We start from the raw sequence: 20388 nt of genomic DNA on the forward strand, positions 1-20388 counted from the left end.
TCTCTTTCACAGTCCACAGACATTTTTGTTTCCTTATTTGAATTTGATTTTATTGGAATATCATTTTTGTTGCATAGTTCATGTGTGGCTTCTTTAGTTTAGAAAAGTCCTAGACATATTTAAAATAATAAATATGCATTTTTAATCCCTTTAAAAGTGAAATAGCCAAACTAGATTTTTTTTTGGGTAGGCTTTTGCTAACAACATCCCATAACATATATCTGTGGACAGCTCAGGTTCAAACCAAAGATGGGATTTGCTCTGTATTTGAGGACCTTCTGTTGTTTCACTGATTTCTTTCAGTCATCTTGCATCTTGCCTAAATTTTACCTAAGTGTTTAATGATATTTATTTGGCATTCCCATTGCAAGAATAAGAGTAGTTTGTGGTCAAATTTGATATGTGTTTCAGGAAGATAGCCCATATTGGGGAAGTTTCTGTGGATGTCATATATAATCTTTGAATTGTTCCAAAGGAAGGCATCAATTCTCCTAGTAAGAAATTGAAACTATGTGCTGCCATCTCCAGCTCTAAGAATGCTTTTGGACAAATCCTGACCTTGTATTAGTTTTCTGTTGTTGCCATAACAAATTACCACAAATCTGATGGCTTAAAAAAGAAGATAAATTGATTACCTTACAGTTCTGTAGGTTAGAAATCTCACATGGGTCTCACTAGGCTAAAATCAAAGTGTCGATGGAGGCTCTCTGGGGAGAACCTGTTGCCTGTTCCAGCTTCTGGCAGCCACCTACAGTCCTTGGCTCCTGGCCCACTCCCTCCATCTGCAGAGCCAGCAATGTTGCATCTCTCGACCCTTCTTCATAGTCACATCCCCTTCTACCTCTCCCTTCCACTTTTAAAGGTTATTTAAAAAAATTTATTTATGTTATCTATTTATTTTTGGCTGCGTTGGGTCTTCGTTGCGGTGCGCGGGCTTCTTATTGTGGTGGCTTCTCTTGTTGCGGAGCACGGGCTCTAGGCACGCCGGCTTCAGTAGCTGTGGCTCGCGGGCTCTAGAGCGCAGGCTCAGTAGTTGTGGCGCACGGGCTTAGTTGCTCCGCGGCATGTGGGGTCTTCCCGGACCAGGGCTCGAACCTGTGTCCCCGCATTGGCAGATGGATTCTTAACCACTGCACCACCAGGGAAGTCCTCTCCCTTCCGCTTTTAAGAACCTTGTGATTACATTAGGCCTACCTGGATAATCAAGATAATCTCCCTATTTTAAGGTTAGCTGATTAGCAACTTTAATACCATCCCGTGACCTTAATTCCCCTTTGCCGTGTAACCTAACATATATACAGGTTCTGGCGATTAGGACATGGACATCCTTGAGAGGCAATTATTTTGCCTACCACAGACTCTCAAATCATGTTATCACAAGCTTGCCCATGCCTAAATTCTAAGATTCTTTTTCTAGTTCTCAAATCAAAGACTGTATTATTATAATAAAGTAAAACTGATGGAATGCTCCATTGTTTCAACTTCGTCCCTTTCTTCTTCTGCAGATCAACACTCCGTATAATGTTCGTCATTCAGTGGGGCGTCTCACCCTGGTACACCTACCTGTACTGAGTAACATTTACTTTTTAAAAACATCCTATGTGTCTTTGTTTTTTTCACTTTATTGCTCATTAAAGTACTAATATCCTTCAGATCCTCCATCCTAGATACAGTGATCATTTGCTTCACTACTTTGTATCCATCTTACTTGTTCGGCCAGAAGAAGTTTACCATCATGTATAAATATTGTCCTGCATGTATGGAAAGCATCGTTATGCTTGACTGAATATTAGACACTTAGTTTTTAAAGAACATCACCCCAGTGTTCTAAATTGACCTTTATCTGTAATTACTTAATACCAACAAAGGTTGGCTATTAATTGAGCCAACTTACAGTTCTAGTAATTGCATGTGGGTTGTACACCAGTGATGTTTTATGTGTTTTAGACTGAGAACCTAAGTGTTCTCTTTTACCAGGACCAAGCATGGTCCGTCCTGCATGAGACAGTGGCTTGGTGTCCGACCCAGTGTCAGGCACGTGGCAGATACTCACTAAATGACTGGTTATACTCGATACAGCAATTTGTGGCCTGCTCTCTTCCTCCCCATTCTATCCATGCCTCTGCCTACCAGCACCTCACCAGACTCCTCGCTGGTCTCTCACTGTCCCCTCCCTTGCTTTTCGTGCCTGTGTCTTTGGGTTCATCTTAACATACCTAAAGGGCACCTCCTCTTCTGTGATGAACTACAGATGCTGGACAGGGAGGTGACAGCACGATGCTGAGGCAGGAGCCTGGGCTGGGAAGCCGGAGATAGCTGCAGAATCAGCGTGTGCTGGGAGTGTGTTGGAAATGAAGATTCATCCCAGCCCCACCGAACTGCAGTAAGATCCCTAGGTGATCTGCGGATACCTGCAGAAGAAAGTTGGAGAGGCACTGGCTTAGAGACTTTGTCCCCCAGCCTCACCACTTGCACTTTGTATGAGCTCAAGCTGCCGTAAAAAGTACCACAGACGGGGTGGCTTAAACAACAGAAATTTATTTTCTCACAGTTCTGGAGGCTGGAAGTCCGAGATCAAGGTGCCGGCAGGGTTGGCTTCTTCTGAGGCTTCTCCTCAGCTTGCAGAGGGCCACCTTCTTGCTGTGTCCTCACATGGTCATCCCTCTGTGCACGCACATCCCTGGTGTCTCCCTCTGTGTCCAAATTTCCTTTTCTCGTGAGGGACACCAGTTAGATTAGATTAACTGTCTTGTTTTGACTTAGTCACCTCTTTAAAGACTATCTCCAAGTACAGTTATATTCAGAAGTGCTGGAGTTAGGGCTTCAACATATGAATTTTGTGGGAGATGCAATTCAGAACAATGACATCACTTTAAAGAAGAAGCAACTAAGGTTCAGAGAAGTGTGTGACGGTCCACAATGACACTGCAGGCTGAGAGGTGAGAGCTTCATCTCCGACAAGCCCTCTGGAGTGGCAGGGAGGATAGTGTGAGAGACCAGGACACGGAGTCTGATGTCTCAGCTTTGCTCCCACTACTTCTGTGATCCTCGATAAATGCCTTAACATCCACAGACCTTAGTCTCCTTTTCTGTGAAATGGGGACAGTAAAAGGCCGTCCCTCACGCGGCCGTGAGGATTCAGTGAGATCTAGATGGGAAATGCAGATTACCATGCCAAGGCCGGTGGCCTGCTGACCCCGCTCTGACAGCCTGTGTGCTTTGCCTGCCATCAAAATCCTCTCTTATTTCCTGCTAGCCAGAATGCCTGATTATTTTCCCCAGGTGATTTGCAGTGTAATAGCTGGAAAAACCAAGGGTTTAAAATGGTCACAGTGGAATTTCAGGCATCGGCTGGCAGGGGCACAGGGCTGTTCTTGAAAGCCGAGTTCGTGACAGGCAGTAAGAGAAAAACCCGCTGACGGGCTCTTGCCCTTCCACCTGGCTGCCTGGGGGTTCTTGCTCCTAAATTATAGGCCACGCGCAATTTGATTTCGTTTCATTCTAAATTGCCCAGCCTGCAACCTGGGAGGAAATCAATTCTGCTGTGCAAATATACCAGCGCCTGCTAACTTTGGGCCGCTTACAAATGAGGCCCAGCTACGGAGTATTAAGGCAATGACCACAGTTTGCCTTTGGGGGTCAAACTAGGCACGAACGCAAAATTGTTTTCAAGTGTTTTGCTGTTCAGATTTATGTAGCATGCATCCTGTAAGGATCTATTCTATGCAAAGTGCTTTGCTAAGGCTGGAGCCGGACAATGGAGAGAACGTGTCTCCCTTCCTGTGCTTGGAGGGGCTCAGAGGCAGAATCACTCTTCTGAGACAGAGGGGCTCCCTTTCTTTTATCCATCCTTTATCCATCTGTCATTTTTTTTTTTTTTTTTTTGGAGAGGCTGCTTAAAATCCTACCCCCATGTCTGGCGTCAGGATAGCCGGTCAGAGGGAAGCAGGTTCTTTTAATCTGCGCCCAACCCTGGCCTTGGTGGTAAGGCATTCTCCCCAGGTCTGGGGCTAGATTCTTCAGTGTGGTCAAGTTGTCTAGTTTGTGGACTTCCCAGCTCCTCTGTTCCCCTCTGGCTTTTGACTCTATCAGCATCCTCTCTTGCCTCCCAGAATGCAGGGTCCAAAGAGAGAAGGACAGTAGTCATATCCTGAGTCATCGTGGACAAAATGTGGGAGACTCCCCCCTGCTCTGGGTCCTGTCCATCCGCCATCCAGCTGTGGCTGTCACTGCATCTGAGCTGTCCTGCAGCCCCGCCCTGCTTCCTCCCTGTGTGTCACCCTCACATGCCCAGGGCTCCGTAGGCCCCTTGTCGTAAGATCTCCTGCTATACGGGATCTGCTGAACTTATTCACGTGAAGCAGTGAATAATTAATAACAATTGCTCCTTTCTGGAGTCCTTGCATTTTAACAAGAGGCCAGTGCTTTAATAAAAAAAAAAAGAGGGCTTCCCTGGTGGTGCAGTGGTTGAGAATCCGCCTGCCAATGCAGGGGACACAGGTTCGAGCCCTGGTCCGGGAAGATCCCATATACTGCGGAGCAGCTAAGCCCGTGCGCCACAACTACTGAGCCTGCTCTCTAGAGCCTGCGAGCCACAACTACTGAAGCCCACTTGCCACAACTACTGAGTCCGCGCGCCTAGAGCCCATGCTCCGCAATGAGAAGCCACCACAATGAGAAGCCCGCGCACTGCAACGAAGAGTAGCCCCCGCTCACCAAAACTAGAGAAAGCCCACGCGCAGCAGCAAAGACCCAACACAGACAAAAATAAAATAAATAAATTTATTAAAAAAAATTTTTTTTTAAGGAAGAAAGCAATAAACATAACAGGTAGAATGATAGCCCTGTAGTTTCTGCTGGAGGGCCTTACGCGTGCCTGCCAAGCACGCGCCATCGTCCTCGCTTGAATCAAAGGCTGAAGGCCATGAGCCCGTTTGCCGCCTTGTCAGCAACCCTGGTGGGTGGGCAGCTGCAAGCCGACATGCCTGCTGCCCATTAGAGAAGCTTGTCCACTGAAAACCGGGGATGTCAGCAGAAATGCACAGTGAATCAAAAACTGGAACAAATCACTTTAATTAGCTAAAACCCAAACCTAATTCAAACAGTATTTCTTCACTGGACCATGAACCAACTTCATTCTCCCCCTGTCCCTAGTTGACTAGTTTCACCCAGAATTGAACCAAGATGGGAATGTGCTCACCGTCTGGTGAGCAAACGCCCCCCATTTCATAGGTGTGGACACTGAGCCCTGAGAGTTGTGGCCCAGCTCAAGGTCATAGGGCACCTAATGGGCCCAGATTTGACTCTTTACTCTGATATCCCCTTACTAATTTCTCCACTATTCCATGAGACCTGTTGACTCAGAACCTCAAGAGATAGTCCAAGTTATGCCATACATTGTGTATTCTTTTAAAAAAATTGTTTTAAATTTTTGGCTGCGTTTGGTCTTTGTTGCTGTGCACGGGCTTTCTCTAGTTGTGTTCAGCAGGGGCTACTCTTCCTTGCGGTGCACAGGCTTCTCATTGCAGTGGCTTGTCTTTGTTGCGGAGCACAGGCTCTAGGCGTGCAGGCTTCAGTAGTTGTGGCTTGCGGGCTCAGTAGTCGTGGCTCACGGGCTCTAGAGCGCAGGCTCAGTAGTTGTGGCGCACAGGCTTAGTTGCTCCGCGGCATGGGGGATCTTCCCAGACCAGGGCTCGAACCCGTGTCCCCTGCATTGGCAGGCAGATTCTTAACCACTGTGCCACCAGGGAAGTCCCTACATTGTCTATTCTTGTGGTTTTTGTTTTGTTTTTGATTATTTATTTATTATTTTTTAAACCATTTTTAAAAATTGAAGTATAGTTAATTTACAATGTTGCGTTAGTTTCAGGTGTACAGCAAAGTGATTCAGTTATTATCATATATATTCTTTTTCGGATTCTTTTCCATTATAGGTCATTACAAATATTGTGTATTTTTGAATCAAGATCCTCTCTTAAATTAAGAAGTTGGTAACCCAAATGGGAAATGGGTGGTTAGGTAGGAATTCTCCCAGCCTTCCATTCCTCCCACAGCCCTAGAAAATCAGAGGGAAACCTTTAAAATTGATTGTGATTCAATTTACATTACGATTACTAATATTGTCATTGTCATTATTTGCCTCAGTTAATCTACTTATTTTTACTTACCTCTCAAAGTTATAACAACATTCAGCTAAGTCAGTGGTTCTTAACTGGGGGAGATTTTGCCCCCAGGGACATTGGCAATTTCGGGAGACATTTTTGGTTGTCACATTACTGCTAAACAATGCCGAGGACAGCTCCACCCCCAGCACAAAGAATTGTCTGGCCCCAAATGTCAACAGGGTCGAGATTGAGAAACCCTGATCTGATCAACACAAAAGGGGGAGAAAATCTCCTGCAAATCCTGCTAGTTCAACAAATAAAACTCTTTCCTTTTCCGTGTTTCTCCCAGTCTCCACCCCACTATGTGTACTTAAAATTTCTATAGTTCTATCATCATGGCAGGAATACAGTTGACATCCCACTTTTTTTCACTTAATGTCGCATCCTGAGCTTTTGTCCCTCATGCCTCATCGTCTCCATAATTACCATTTTTAATGGATGTGATGCAGTCCTCCAAGCAGGTTGACACCCCCTATTTTACCTGACCCGTCCAAGTTCTCATCCGGGATGGTTACTGAGAGCCTTGCCAGGCGGGCTGCGTGGGGTGGGGAGCTTGCGTGGGCCTGCTGTGACGAGCCGTCTCCTCCACCTGCAGCGCAGGCTGATGCCATCATAGTTTTCATCGTCAACAGGCCTTTATGAAGCACCTTGGTGAATATATCCTGGCCCCGGCGGGGAGGGATCTTCCGCAGAGATCATCCCACCAGCCCCTGACATCCAAGGCTTGTTGGCTCGAACAGGCAGCATATATGTCAACCAACCACGAAGGCATCCGAAGACTGGGCTGTAGGCCCCCAGCAGAGGGTGCGAAAGCAGATTCTTAGGCAATATTCATGACAGGAGTAAGTGCATCTGGAATGCAAAGACAGGCTGGATTCCCACAGGGAGTCAGGGCCTTGAATCCTCTCCTCCCCCTGACTGCAGGCTTCTGGAAGGACATGGGAGTTTAGAAGCGATGGGAGGGAGGCAGGAGCAGCTTGACAGGGGAAGGACTCGGGGTCAAGTGTTCCAGGCTCCAGTGTACAAGTGCACAGCCTGGGAGAAAGCTAGAGACTACCGGAGACGTTCCTCCTGAGACCTTCCCGCCACCCTTTCGTCTCACCTCGGCGCCCCTTTCTCTTCCCCCTGCAGGTGTTCCACGAGCAGGGCATCCTCTTCGGCTACCGACATCCACAGAGTTCCGCCACGGCCTGTCTCCTCAGCCTTTTCCAAATGACCAATGAGACCCTCAACATCTGGACGCACTTGCTGCCCTTCTGGTACCTCCCAGCCCCCTGGACCAGCTGCTCACTCAGAGCCTGGGGACTGGGGCTTCTTTAAACACAGCTGGGGTGGAGAGAGCTGAGATTCCGTGATGGGATTTGGGGGACTCCCCCGTGGTGCTGGGAGGCGTGGCGGTCTGCTGCTGGGGTGAGCTCTAGGACCCAGATTGTGGTAGGATTGGAGGGGCTCCTGGAAGCTCCCCGGTCTTTCCCTGCTCCCCTGCTTCGGGTCCTGACTTGAGAGGATTGTCTTATTCGGTCTTGGAGGCTTTCTGGGTCTTTTGGAAGCCCTGGCTAAAATTCCCTAGCTTCGGCAAGTCACTTAACCTCTCTGGGCTTCGCATTTTCCCACACGCAGAGCAGGTTAGCCTGCGCCTTTCCTGGGGTTGCCCTGAGGATTAGGGGATGAGGCATTGGAAAAGGCGTCGGGTACAGAGCTGTGGGTGCCTGGGACCACAGCAGCTGTTAGGCATTTGGTCAGGCAGCACTGAAACGGAGAGAACTCTCCGGCACGTGCACACGCACAATGGGAGCTGCCAGGAAGGTGAGGAGGGACCTGGCTGAGAAAGGTGGGGACCGAAGACCAGCTGCACATACCTGGTGCCTGTGCGTAGCGAGTGAAGGGTGGAGATGGGGTCATAGTATACGAGAGCTGGAAGGACCCTGGGAGCCATGCGGGCCACCAGCCGACTCAGACCACCACTGGCTGACACAGATGCGGCCCAGAGAAAGGAGTGACTTGCTTACATCCCCTGGCAAGTTCTGGCACAGGTTGGTCTCTGGACTCCCCCTCCCAATCATATTGAGAAGCCGAGAGAGTAGGAAGGACCCCAGGGTGTGCTGCAGGCAGAGAGAGGAGCCCGAGGACGGGGTCCTGCCTGGCCAGCAGTTAGAGACAGACCCAGGGCAAAATGCAGGGGAAGGCTGCTTGGTGGCAGAAACGTCGCCAGTGGAGAAGAGGGAGAGCTCAGGCTTGGGGTGGGATAGGACCACCTGTAAAGAAGCCCTAGCGCCTGCAGACTGGTCGGGGTGGCAGCAAGATCTGCTCACGGAGGCTGCTCGTTGTTTTAAATTTAAGTCAACTGGACGCACTTGCTGCCCTTCTGGTACCTCCCAGAAGGGTAAAAAGTCTAAATGATAATAAATGATAACATTGCAGAAGGGAGTAGGGTCGGCGTCTTCCCCCGGCCCCTCTGCGTCCTCTCTGGAGCCGCCGGGGTGACCTGCTGCTCGTGCATCCTCCCAGAACGCTTTTCTAGAGACTCGAGCATCTGTGACATGTGTGTACACCCAGCACCTGGTTCTTTCCTCCCTTGCTTTTCCCTCAGAGATCTCTTGTCTGACATTCACAGAAGCCTCTCTGGCTTTTGAGCGGTGTCCCATTTTCTGGATGAACCACAGGTGACTTAGGCTGTTTTGAAGTTTGTGCCAGCCTGACCATCCCTGTTTGCGGGGCTTGAGTTGCTGTGCGCAGATCCCGTTGTAGCTGTTGTACAGCTGAGACGTGCTGGCAGGGACCGCCCCACTGGGCATGACGCCCCTGTACTGCCAGGCCCTGAGAGCGCAACACAGAGCAGCAAGGAGGGCTTGGGAGAGCCGGAGAAAGATGCCCCGGGGAAGCGGGACTCGGGCGTAATCTCGAGATGATAAAAGGGTACATTTTGAAAAACAGCAGATAGCTGAAGCTTGATTTCTGCTGGGACAGGAGGGAAGAGATCACAAATGTAGCCAGAGAAGTTAGCGATGTTCTTGGGGTTCCTGCGTGAAAAGCTTTCCGTCCCTTCCCTGGGAGAGTTTGTGGGCAAGGGGCCTGGCTCTCTAGTAGAGGTTTGTGGAAGCGGGCAGCTCTCTAAGCAAGAACCCCACGCATGGGTTGTAGGTTAGGCAGATCTGACACAGAACTGTGCAGTGTCTCCATGGAGAGAAGGGTCTGGAGGCCTAGGCTTAGCCGAGACTCAGCCGTGGGACCAGGCCCCTCAGAAAAGAGATGGTGAGATTAGTGGAGGAATAGCATGGAAGAGGGGGGAGAAAATCGTCCTGTTGTCTTCCAGCCTTTCCAGACCCCACAGAGGGGACTGCTTCTCTTTGAGGTGCCCTCCTGCAAGGGGAACTTGGACCAACCACAGGGATGACAAGGCCGAATTTGGATCCCATGAGGAATGGTTGAATGCACCGAGGTTTTTTCATGTGAAGCTCAGAGAGGTGTGAGGGATCATGAAGACAGCCTTGAGATATCTGATGGGTTTGTTTTCTGTTGCGCTGATGGGGAGACCTAGGGCTGATCCAATGGAGGGAGATTCCAGGGAGACAGATGGAGGCTCAATGAAACTTTGCAACCCTCAGAGCTGCCTCAAGAGAGGGTGAGCTCCCCGTCCCTGGAAGCATGCAAGCTGAAGCTGGAGAGTCACCTGGGCAAGATGCTGTAAAAGGGATCTGTCACCACACGCAGGGGGAGGGGACTGGACCATTGCCTATCCTGCCTATTTCCAACCAAAAAGGACCCCACTCACCCTTCCTCGCTCATGGCATGTCACCAAAGCGAGACCATGTAGGAGCCGGTCATCCAGGGAAAGGGAAGGCAGCTTAGGTTGGCTGAGGACTGTAAGAAGGGCCCCTGTCTCGGAGGTTGAGGGTGTCCCCCTGTGTTCCAGGTTCTTCATGTGGAGGTTTGTGAGCACCCTGCGTGTGACGGACGTCCTGAATGACAGCTACTCCTGGCCTCTGCTCGTGTACATGGGCGCCAGCTGTGTGTACCCCCTCGCATCCAGCTGTGCACACACCTTCAGCTCCATGTCCAGGAACGCCCGGCACATCTGCTACTTCCTGGACTACGGCGCCGTCAACCTCTTCAGCCTGGGTACGTCAGGCCCTGCTCTTGTCTCCTCTTCCCTGGGACTGAACCCCCTGCATCTTCCCCTGGGAGCTGGGGTCACTGTGAGGCTCTGGTGGGCTTCCGGAAGAGTCACCGCAATGCCAGTGCCCCTGCCCAGGTGCCTGATGACTGTTTTATAAGAAACTTGTCCAAAGGCCTTCTGGCAAATATTTAACAACTGGCTCTCTGTGGACAAAAGTCCCGGTCCGTGGTGTTGGCAGGTGTGCTGTGGTGTAAATACTCCTGCCACGGCCGGCTGCAGGCCGACAACATCACTGAGCACAGGGCTGGGGAGAGATGCATGGTAGGTCCCCATTACGTAGCAGTTCCTCTGTACAGATACAGCGGGTGCATTGACTGAACAGTTGTTGCTCTTGTTAATATGATGGATAGCATTGTAAGTTTATGTCATTCAATTTTTTTTTTATAAATTTTATATATGTATGTATGTATGTATGTATTGGCTGCGTCAGGTCTTCCTTGCTGTGTGCAGGCTTTCTCTACTTGCGGTGAGCGGGGGTTACTCTTCGTTGTGGTGCACTGGCTTCTCATTGCAGTGGCTTCTTTTGTAGCGGAGCATGCGCTCCAGGCGTGCGGGCTTCAGTAGTTGTGGCACGCGGGCTCAGTAGTTGTGGCCCGTGGGCTCTAGAGCGCAGGATCAGTAGTTGTGGTGCACGGGCTTAGTTGCTCTGCGGCGTGTGAGATCTTCCCGGACCAGGGCTCGAACCCGTGTCCCCTGCATTGGCAGGCGGGTTCTCAAGCGCTGCACCATCGGGGAAGCCCTGTCATTCAATTTTTAATGATGGCTGTGTTTAACAATTGGCTTGCGAGTTCTCTGACACTAACAATCTGCTGTCACAGGCCAGGGTGAGCCAACTCCACTCATCAGTGCCGGTCTCTGTTGTGCCCCGCAGAGAAGGGGGTGGTCACAGACCCCATCGGTCTGGAGGCTTTAAGGGGTTAGAGCTGCAGGGATAGAGTGAGGGGAGGTGGTGGGTTGACACCCTCTCCTCCTCTCTCCTCTCCTCTCCCCCAGTTGTGGGCATCCCAGCTCTAGCCGCTTCCTCCCACCTGGTCCTGCTCCAGGTGTGAAAGCAAAGTCACCGTCTTCCCTTTGCCCAAGAGGGTGTGTGAGGAACCTACCTCCAGCCTGTTCTCCCGCCCCTCTCCCTCTCTCTTCACTAGTAACACACACGTGCATACATACACACCAACACACATACATAGACAAACACAGACACACACGCACACACACACACGAGTCTCTACCTGCTCACCAGTCCTCCGTGCTCTGCTGCCCAGTCCCCACTCTTCACTAAAACTCTGGTTGTCGAGGCCCCAGCCTCCTCCTGCCTCACAGGTCCGCGCAGGCCCCGTGGGCTCTCTCTCCAGCCTTTGATGCAGGGGCACCCCCGTGCTCCTCAAACCTCGCCCGCTTCCTCTGGCCCCTGTTACATCACTCCCTCCTAGTTTTCCTCCCACCCATTCACACGCTCATCCTGCTTGGCCAGTTCCCCTTCCTCCGTCCCCCCATGGGTGCACAAGCTGGGAGTCCATTCTGGGGCGTCTGCTCTTCCATGGTCAGGCTCCCTGGGAGATCTCCTCTGCTCCCACACCATCCCCCAACACCTCTGGGGGACACCCCCAAACCCCATCTCTAGTAAACTGCTCACCCAAGCTCCACACTGCATCCAGCCCTGGAACAGAGACTGTCTACATCCTCCCCGCCCCCCCTTGCATGTACTCCCCTTCGAGTCAGAAATCTGTGAATAATCAAGTTCCCCCTGCCTCTCACCCCGCTTCACCATCCTGTCTAATCGGTTGGCAAACTCAGTTGAGTCTCTCCTGCATACTTTTCAAATCGGCCGTGCCCCCTTCGGCTTGACTCAGTCCCTCACGCCTCTCCCCTGGGCTTCACCCGGCTGCCCTGCGGGCTTTCCTCCAGGCCTTCTGACCATGGCACTCCTCCCACTTAAACTTTTCCAGGTTCCCAGTTACCTGGGATGAAGTCCAAACTCCTTAACCCGGCAGCTTCCATCGCCCTCGATCGCCTGCCCCAGACTCATTTATGATAAGGGCAAGCGTTTCGGAGGCATCACGGCAGGCTCCATGCCGAGCACCCGACCCACATCCCACATCACGAAGGGGTGGCCTAACGCGGGGCTTAGCGGCCTAACTGCACTCCCCCCAATACTTATATGCTCTTAGGCAAGATACAGTTGGCATAGTATGTTCCTCATGGGAGTGTTATAAAGATTAAATGGCTTTTGTAAGTGAAGTGTGTCCGACAGTGCCTGACACTTCGTAAGCAACAGAAGGTAGCGGTTACCACGATTACCTAGTTAACCCTGACAGCAGGTCCCTGAGGTGGGGACCATCATTATACCCATGCTACAGGTGAGAACGCTAAAGGGAAGTTACCCGGGTCACGCAGCTTGTAAATGACAGAGCCGGGGCCTGGGAGCCTCAGGGCCCCTGCCTGTGGCTTCCTCCAAGTCCCCGGGCCTGGATCCACCTCCGTGGAGCTCTGTCTGATTCCTTCATTTCTGCTCCGCACTGGGAACAACTCCCTGAGGACAGCCATGCGTCTTTCACATCTGGCTTTCCAGTCCGTAGCCCAGAGCCAGACATGGGGGTGTTCAGTAAACCTGGAAGGAAGGTCTGGTCAGTTGAGAGAGCCTGTGGGATCCACCTGGGACTCCCTGGTCTGCAGCCATCTCTCCTCCTCCCCGACCCTGTGGAAACCCTCAATCCCTGGAGGGTGGCGTTTGCTCAGCTTCCTCCCCGATGTCCAGCTGTTCCCCTCCCTCTTGGACCTCCCGCGCGCTTGCACTAGGCTTTGACCATCTTAATCCCCTGCTCAAAAACGTTCGGTGGGCCCCCTATTGCCTGAAAGGGGACGTTCACTTTCCTCAGTCTGGCATCCCAAGGTATCTCCTGGTCCCGCTCCCTGGAAAGCCGTCCCTGCCCTCAGGCACCCGTAAGAATCCCCCATCTTCCAAGGATGCTTCCAAGGTCAGCCGCTTGACTGCGTGCGTGCCCATCCTGGACGTCCATCTCACCCTGGAACCCGCCTGGAGGCACTCACCAGTGCCCTTTCCACTGCGCTTTTTGGCAGGGACTGAGTCTCCTTCGCTCTTATATCACCCGTGGAGCTTGGCCCCAGCCAATATACCCAGAGCAGATGCATCCCGGTCCCCATGGGAGCTTCCCCATGGTATCAGGCTGAGGCAAGAATCTGTCCCCCTGGAGGCAGTTCCAGCTGAAATCTCACAGGTAGCCTGCAGGAGTGGGGAGCGTTGTACCAGGAGTAGTGATTCTTGGCCCTTTCTGCCTGTATGACCCTGGACACATCCCTGGGCTTCACTAGATTTCACCAGTCACATGGGATCAAAGGCAGAGGTTGAACCTGCATGGCCTGAGGTTGAGGTCAGCCTTGAACTAGCATTCCAGGGTTCTTTGTTTTTGGATAACAGGTGTCCTTAGGCCTGATCTTAGGCTCTGGGCTGACAGGCCTGCAGCTGCCTCTCTCAAAAGGGACCTCAGCAGGTGAGGGTGTCTGGAGAGGTCATCTGGTCCAGGCTCCTGGACACATCCGTCCCCTTTGAAAAGGACAGTCATCTCCCCTGTTCTTTCAAACAAAAGCTGCAGCAGACAGGTCTCTAAAAGGTCCTTCAGTAACCCTTCTCTCACAGACTCCAAAACCTAAAACGAAACAAAATGCTGAGGCTAGCATCTCACGCCCAGCCTCTCAGCTGGCCAGTCCCCCAGCCCGCTGATATGACACAACTCGCCTCAGCAAAGGCCCTCCCTCCTCCCACCCTCCCCTCCCCTGCAGCCTTGATCGTTCCACAGGGGACACCCATATCATCAGGCAGGTGAGATGTGCACACTCAGAGCAAAGCTGAGCACACTGGGGTGTCATCGTGGACCATAGTTAAAAGCAGGGACTGTTGCTGAACTGCCTGCGTTTGAAGCTTGGCTTTGCTGCTTTCTAGCTGTGTGCCCCTGGGAGGCTTACTAAACCTCTCTGTGCCTCCATTTCCTCATCTGTAAAATGAGGATAAGTGCAGGATTGACGTCAGAGGGGGGTTGTAAAGTTTATGTGAGTTAATGCATGTCAAGCCCTTGGAGCAGTGCTGGACTCACAGAACATTCTCATGCTGGGGGGGTGATGCGTGATGGCATAAGCTAGGGGGGAGCGGCAGGACTGCTCATGGTCTGTGGGGATGATGGGGGGCTCAGCCAGATGTGTGGGGGGGGTTGGTCTTCCCAAGGAGTCCGGACAGTGCTGAGTCCTGGCTTATTGCCCAAGGCTGGTTTTTCTTCCCAGGCTCGGCCATTGCCTACTCTGCCTATGTGTTCCCGGACGCGCTGGTGAACACCGTCTTCCATGACTACTACGTGGCCCTGGCTGTGCTGAACACCATCATTAGCACCGGCCTCTCCTGCTATTCCAGGTACCCGGCTGCTCTGTCTCAGATGGGATGGGGTTGGGGGCGGCACAGAGCACGCAGCTCCCTGGACTGTTGGAGGGGACAGTGGAAAAGATGCTTGGGAACCTGGGACTCAGTTCCAGATGGACTTCCAGTGGCCGGGCAGGACCAGCTTCACAGGCACACGCCTGTGCAGGCGCTCAGGGCCCTGTGATCGACAAGGCTCGACACTTGGTTTAATTCCCTGCTGTTGTTGTTTCGAAACACTTAATGAGTTTTGAACAAGGGGGTCTCCCTACGTTCCTTCTGCCCTGGGCTCTACAAGTTATGTAGCTTGTCCTGTTGCTGAACAAGTCACTTACCCTCCTTGAACCTCAGTTTGCTCATCTATCAAATGGGGTCAAGGGAGTTCCCTGGCCGTCCAGTGGTTAGGACTTGGTGTTTTCACTGCTGTGGCCCAGGGTCAATCCCTGGTTGGGGAACTAAGATCCTGCAAGCTGCGTGGAGTGGCCAAAAAAAAAAAAGTGGGGTCAACACAGCTACCTTGTGAGACAGATGTAAGGATTATAGGTAATGTATCCAGAACACCTAACACAAGCCTGGCCCATAGGGGGTGCCCCATAAGTGGGCCATCTGCTAATAGGGACAGAGGGGGCCGGCTTCTTGATAGAGGCACACCTCGGAGATACTGCAGGTTCAGTTCCAGACAACCGCAATAAAGCCAACATCACAATAAGGCAAGTCACACAAACTTTTTGGTTTCCCAGTGCATATAAAAGTTATATTTACACTACAGCCTATTACGTGTGCAATAGCATTATGTCTAAAGAAACAATGTGCACACCTTTATTAAAAAACACCTTATTGGGCTTCCCTGGTGGCGCAGTGGTTGAGAGTCCGCCTGCCGATGCAGGGGACACGGGTTCGTGCCCCGGTCCGGGAAGATCCCACATGCCGCGGAGCGGCTGGGCCCGTGAGCCATGGCTGCTGAGCCTGCGCGTCCGGAGCCTGTGCTCCGCAACGGGAGAGGCCACAACAGTGAGAGGCCCGTGTACCGCAAAAAAACAAAAAAATAAAAAACTTTATTGCTAAAAATGCTATCATCTGACAACACAGTGTTGCCACAAACCTTCAATTTGCAAAAACCACAATAAAGCAAAGTGCAATAAAACAAGATATGCCTGTCTGTGTGGTGGGTGATAGATGATATTCAAATGTCCAACACGTCCCCGGGGAAGACCGGTGGCCATGAGTCATGCCCAGCTCACTGGCTCTTATTCCTTCTATTTTTTTCCTTCCACTCAAGGAAGCTCATTGGAGTACGAGTACAAGAGGCATTTTTTAGGATAACTACTCTAGTTTATTCAGCTCTTGGTATAAAACTGAACTACCCAAAATTACTTGGGAAACCTCTGGAATGGTGGTGTTGGGGTAACATCCCTGTGTAGATGGTGCTGGGAGCTGGGGGCCTTTCATGGTGGGTTAGGAAGAGCGCCAAGGAAGGCTGGCGGTCACCCCTGGCCATCTGTCCCCCTACCCGCGACTCCACTGAGCCAGTCTGAGTCTTCCGAATAGACTGCTGCTGGCCTCATAGAATTCGTATTCCTTGCAGCCGCCATCTCTTCCCTCCCCAGGAGAAAACAGGGAGGGAGAGGTATGCTTCTGCAACTTCCCCGCAATGATTTTGGCTCCAGCTTTCTCTGGGTGACACTTTGGTTTTGTGGGATCCAGAGGTAGGCAAGTTCCCCAAACCTGACAGGTTGGTTTTCTTTAAAAAACCAAAGGATAGAGCCTTAAACAGCATCGGGGATGCTTGTCCCAACTTGCCTTCCACTTACCTGTGCTGAGGCAGGTGGTGGGAAGCACAGAGCTGCTTGCCATGGGGGTGAGTCTCATTTCCAGGCTCAATGTCAAGACTGGGCTTTGTGTTGCTTCGTCCCTGGGGTGGGAGTGGCGGGTAAGCTCCCCCTTCCCTCTTCCTGGAAATCAGAGCGCCCCTCCAGCTGTGAGGAGATAGGGTCTGCCCAGAGGGTAGAAAACTGAATCAGACATCATGGGGCTATTATTTCCTTCTCCCCCAATTCCTCAAGGGCTCTGGCGATTAAAAGCTCTTTCTGAAGCGCAACCTCTGTGCCAGGGCAGAGCTGTGAGGGCTGCCACGGGTCGGGGAGAGGAGGAGATCGGGTCCCTGCCTCGGGTGAGACAAGGCGTAACATACATAGAAAAGTAACACTGATGCTAAAAACAGCCCAAGAGAGATGAAGCGTGGCCTGGAGGCACAGTGTCTGGATGTGAGGGCTCACCGACAGGCCTGGGCCAAAGACACACCTGGATCAGGTCCTTGGACGAGCCACTGTCCTGCCTGCTTAGCTTCTGCGGGGCTGTGTGGCTCTGCTGTTGCGAACTTAGGATCAGAGGGAGGCGAGCACTGCGGACGGGTGGGGCAGGTGGGCTTCATGGGTGGAAGAAACAGTCCTGCCATTCATGATCCAGGACTGCTTTCCCATGAACTCCCAAAGCCAATTCTTGGAACTTTTTTTTTATCTTCCTGAATCACCTATAAGCCATGAGGGTATATTGTTTTCTTCTAGCCAGGAGTCCTCCCTGATTGTTCGGGTACCATGAATGGGTCTTTTTTGGTTTCTTTTTAATTTATTAATTTTGGCTGTGTTGGATCTTCGTTGCTGCGCACGGGCTTTCTCTAGTTGTGGCAAGCGGGGGCTACTCTTTGTTGCAGTGCGCGGGCTTCTCATTGCGGTGGCTTCTCTTGTTGCGGAGCTCGGGCTCTAGGCGCGTGGGCTTCAGTAGTTGTGGCTCGTGGGTTCAGTAGCTACAGCATGCGGGCCCTAGAGAGTGTGGGCTTCAGTAGTTGTGGTGTGCAGGCTCAGTAGTTGTGGCTCGCGGGCTCTAGAGCGCAGGCTCAGTAGTTGTGACGCACGGGCTTAGTTGCACCGCGGCATGTGGGATCTTCCCGGACCAGGGCTCGAACCCGTGTCCCCTGCATTGGCAGGCGGATTCTCAACCACTGCGCCACCAGGGAAGCCCCTGAATGGGTCTTTTGGATGTGACATACCTGGCACCTTTAGACAAAGTTGTTTGGCAGGGCACGTTGCCCAGGAATCTCTTGAACGTCCATTTGGGGCTTCTCCCTTGTCAATGAAATGGATTATTTCTGTTTATGGGGCACATCTGTGGCTGTTTCATCCATCCATCTATCCATCCATCTACCTACCTAACCATCTTCCCACCCATCCATCCATCGACCCACCCACCCATCATCCATCCACCCGTTCATCATCCATCCACCTATTCATCCATCCATCCACCCTTCCATCCAGCTACCCACCCATCCATCCATCTACCCAGCCATCTATTCATCCACCCGTCCACTTATTCAGTTTATCCATCCATCCACCCTTCCATCCATCTACCCAGCCATCTATCCATCCACCCATCCACTTATTCAGTTTATCGACCCATCCACCCATCCATCCATCCATCTATCTACCCACCCATTCATGCATCGATCTACCCACCCAACCACCCATCCTTCCATCAATGCATCCAACCAACCACTCAACATTCCTTAAATGCCTGCCATGCTCCAAGTGTCATGTTAAGACCTGGGAAGACAGGGTTGAGTGAGGCTCAGTCCTCGTCCTCAGAGAGTGCCCCATGCCGTATGAGAAGCAGACTGCAGACCCTCAAAAACTCCAGATGGAGTCATCATTTCCTTTAAAGGCCAGAGGAAAAGGCTTTCAGTGTGTAGCATTACAGGATATAACTTAAGCAAATAATGATAATACAAAATGCTTGGATTCCCAGGCTTCTGTGAAGTGGCCTTAGGAATGAGTGTTGAGGAAGGTCGAACACTTTAGCTGGAGAGGAGGGAAGGGCCTTTTGGACAGAGCCAACAGCCTGGACAAGGGCGAGGGCCTGGAGAGGATGGGATGGCATTGGGAGGCAACAAGGAGCTTCAGAGTTGCCAGAGCCTGTGGGGCTGGAAGCGGGGAGAGAAGCTAGAGGGGGGCTAGAGAGAGGCGGGGGAAATGGAAGCACCTTGTGTGTCCTACAGAGGACTGGCCCTGTCCTCGTGAAGGACAGTCAACTTCCTAGGAAGACAATTCTGTGGGCTCAGCTCCCATGCCCTGCGGGGCTTAAGTGGGAGCTTGGGGGACAGAAAGGGAGAGAGGGGCAAATGCCACATGCTGAGAGTCCAGGATAGAGTGGGATGTCCCCCGTGGGCCCGTCCGGCCTCCTTCGCATCTTGTCCGCTCTCCTTTCCGTGTGTCCGTGGATCCCTGCTCTTACAAGGCCCGTCCCCTTTGTTTTCATTCTCTGTCTTTGTCTTCAGTGTCTGAGGAGTGAGGAAGGGGACTCGTGTGTGCGGAGAGGCTCTGGCCCTGATTAACTTCAAGAGAAGCAGGTGGAGGAGGGCGAGGGCCGTCTGGGGTCCCGATTTCACAGACTTGCTGTGCTGCCTCTGGCCAATCACGGCCTTTAAACAGGGGGCATCTAAGAAGATGTCCCCTGGGTTCCTTGTGGTGTGGGCATTCTATGATGCCCGCTTCAGCACCTTTTCCAAGCTTTCTCTCCTTGCCTTCTTGCCTACCCCCCAAGCCCACGTCTGCCTCCCCTCTCCCGCTCTATCCGTCCGTGGTATGGCCGGGAGTGGCTGAGAACCACCTCCTTCCCTGAGCAGCAGACCGTGGAGCTCAGGAGTCATGCTTTAGTTATCCACATGCTTCCCAGAGTAGCATGGTCCTACTGGCGTTCATTCCCTTACGATACATGTCCATTAGGTAAAGTCCACCCAGGGAGACGTGGACTCCCCCAACTGGTCTCTCGATCCTTATCATGGAATTCAGTTCAAAGGAACACGTTCCAGAAAACCGCTTTCTTGTTCTGCAGCATTTGAAGGGGGCAATGACAGAACAGGTGACCTCTCTGTGGCTCTCAGAGCCAGGTGAGGGTGACAGAGACCCTGCCTGCTCATACCCGCCGACAGCCCAAAAGCCCAGGAAGGCACCACCACTCTCTCAGGAATGTTACAGTGTTTGCTGTTCACCACGAGTCACTGTACGCACTTTTCTGTTCATCCATTCAAAGCATCCAACCGTTGGACACATACTTGCTCAGTGAAATGCCTTGTGGTCGGTGCTGTGAGGGAGAGATGAATTTTCACCCTTGGTGGTTAGTGAGCTGTGCCGTGAGAGCCTTGCCGTGGCAGTGCTGTCGGGGCAGCTCAGAGAGGCATGGGGCAGGCCCGGAAGGGGGTTTGGAGGTCAGAGCTGGAGACAGGAGGCTTAGCAGACAGTGGTTCTCAGATACATCTGGAGGTCAGAGGGTTCAGTCAGATGACAGGGTGCTGCTAGGGCCAGGGGCCAGCACGTGGAAATGTCCACATTCCTGCTATGTCACCCACACAACAGCCAAACTACCGTAACACCCGCCCCCAACACACATACAGACACACCTCCGCAACAGTATGATGTTTCCAAAGGCCCACTTCTTTCAAGCACGAGTTCCAGAATTCACCTGCAAATCTTTCCAGCTTTGTTGCAACAAGAATTTATCAGGTTTCAGAATAGACTGGTATTGTATCAACCCTCTCTTGCTGGAGGCTTCTCCCCAAATCCAGTGTTTCCTGCCCA

General features: G+C 51.9%; 1 protein-coding gene across 9 annotated transcripts in view; it reads left to right on the forward strand.

Annotated features, from left to right (window-relative positions):
* The window catches only part of PAQR5 (progestin and adipoQ receptor family member 5), a 90029-nt gene that overhangs the window by 55427 nt on the left and 14214 nt on the right, over positions 1–20388 (forward strand). For 6 of the 9 annotated variants that reach the window (XM_027123466.1, XM_027123467.1, XM_027123469.1 and 3 more), the window contains exons 3-4: positions 7296–7423; positions 10078–10283. In XM_027123466.1, the coding sequence (XP_026979267.1) occupies positions 7296–7423; positions 10078–10283 (334 nt within the window). Of the gene's footprint in view, positions 1–2251; positions 2384–7295; positions 7424–9603; positions 9787–10077; positions 10284–14631; positions 14759–20388 lie in introns of those variants that run through there. The other 3 variants (XM_027123470.1, XM_027123464.1, XM_027123465.1) reach the window with 3 other exon arrangements.

The sequence above is a fragment of the Aethalodelphis obliquidens genome, unplaced genomic scaffold (assembly GCF_003676395.1).
Source record: "Aethalodelphis obliquidens isolate GAN/ISIS:26980383/991018 unplaced genomic scaffold, ASM367639v1 scaffold26, whole genome shotgun sequence".
NCBI classification, from domain to species: Eukaryota; Metazoa; Chordata; class Mammalia; order Artiodactyla; family Delphinidae; genus Aethalodelphis; species Aethalodelphis obliquidens.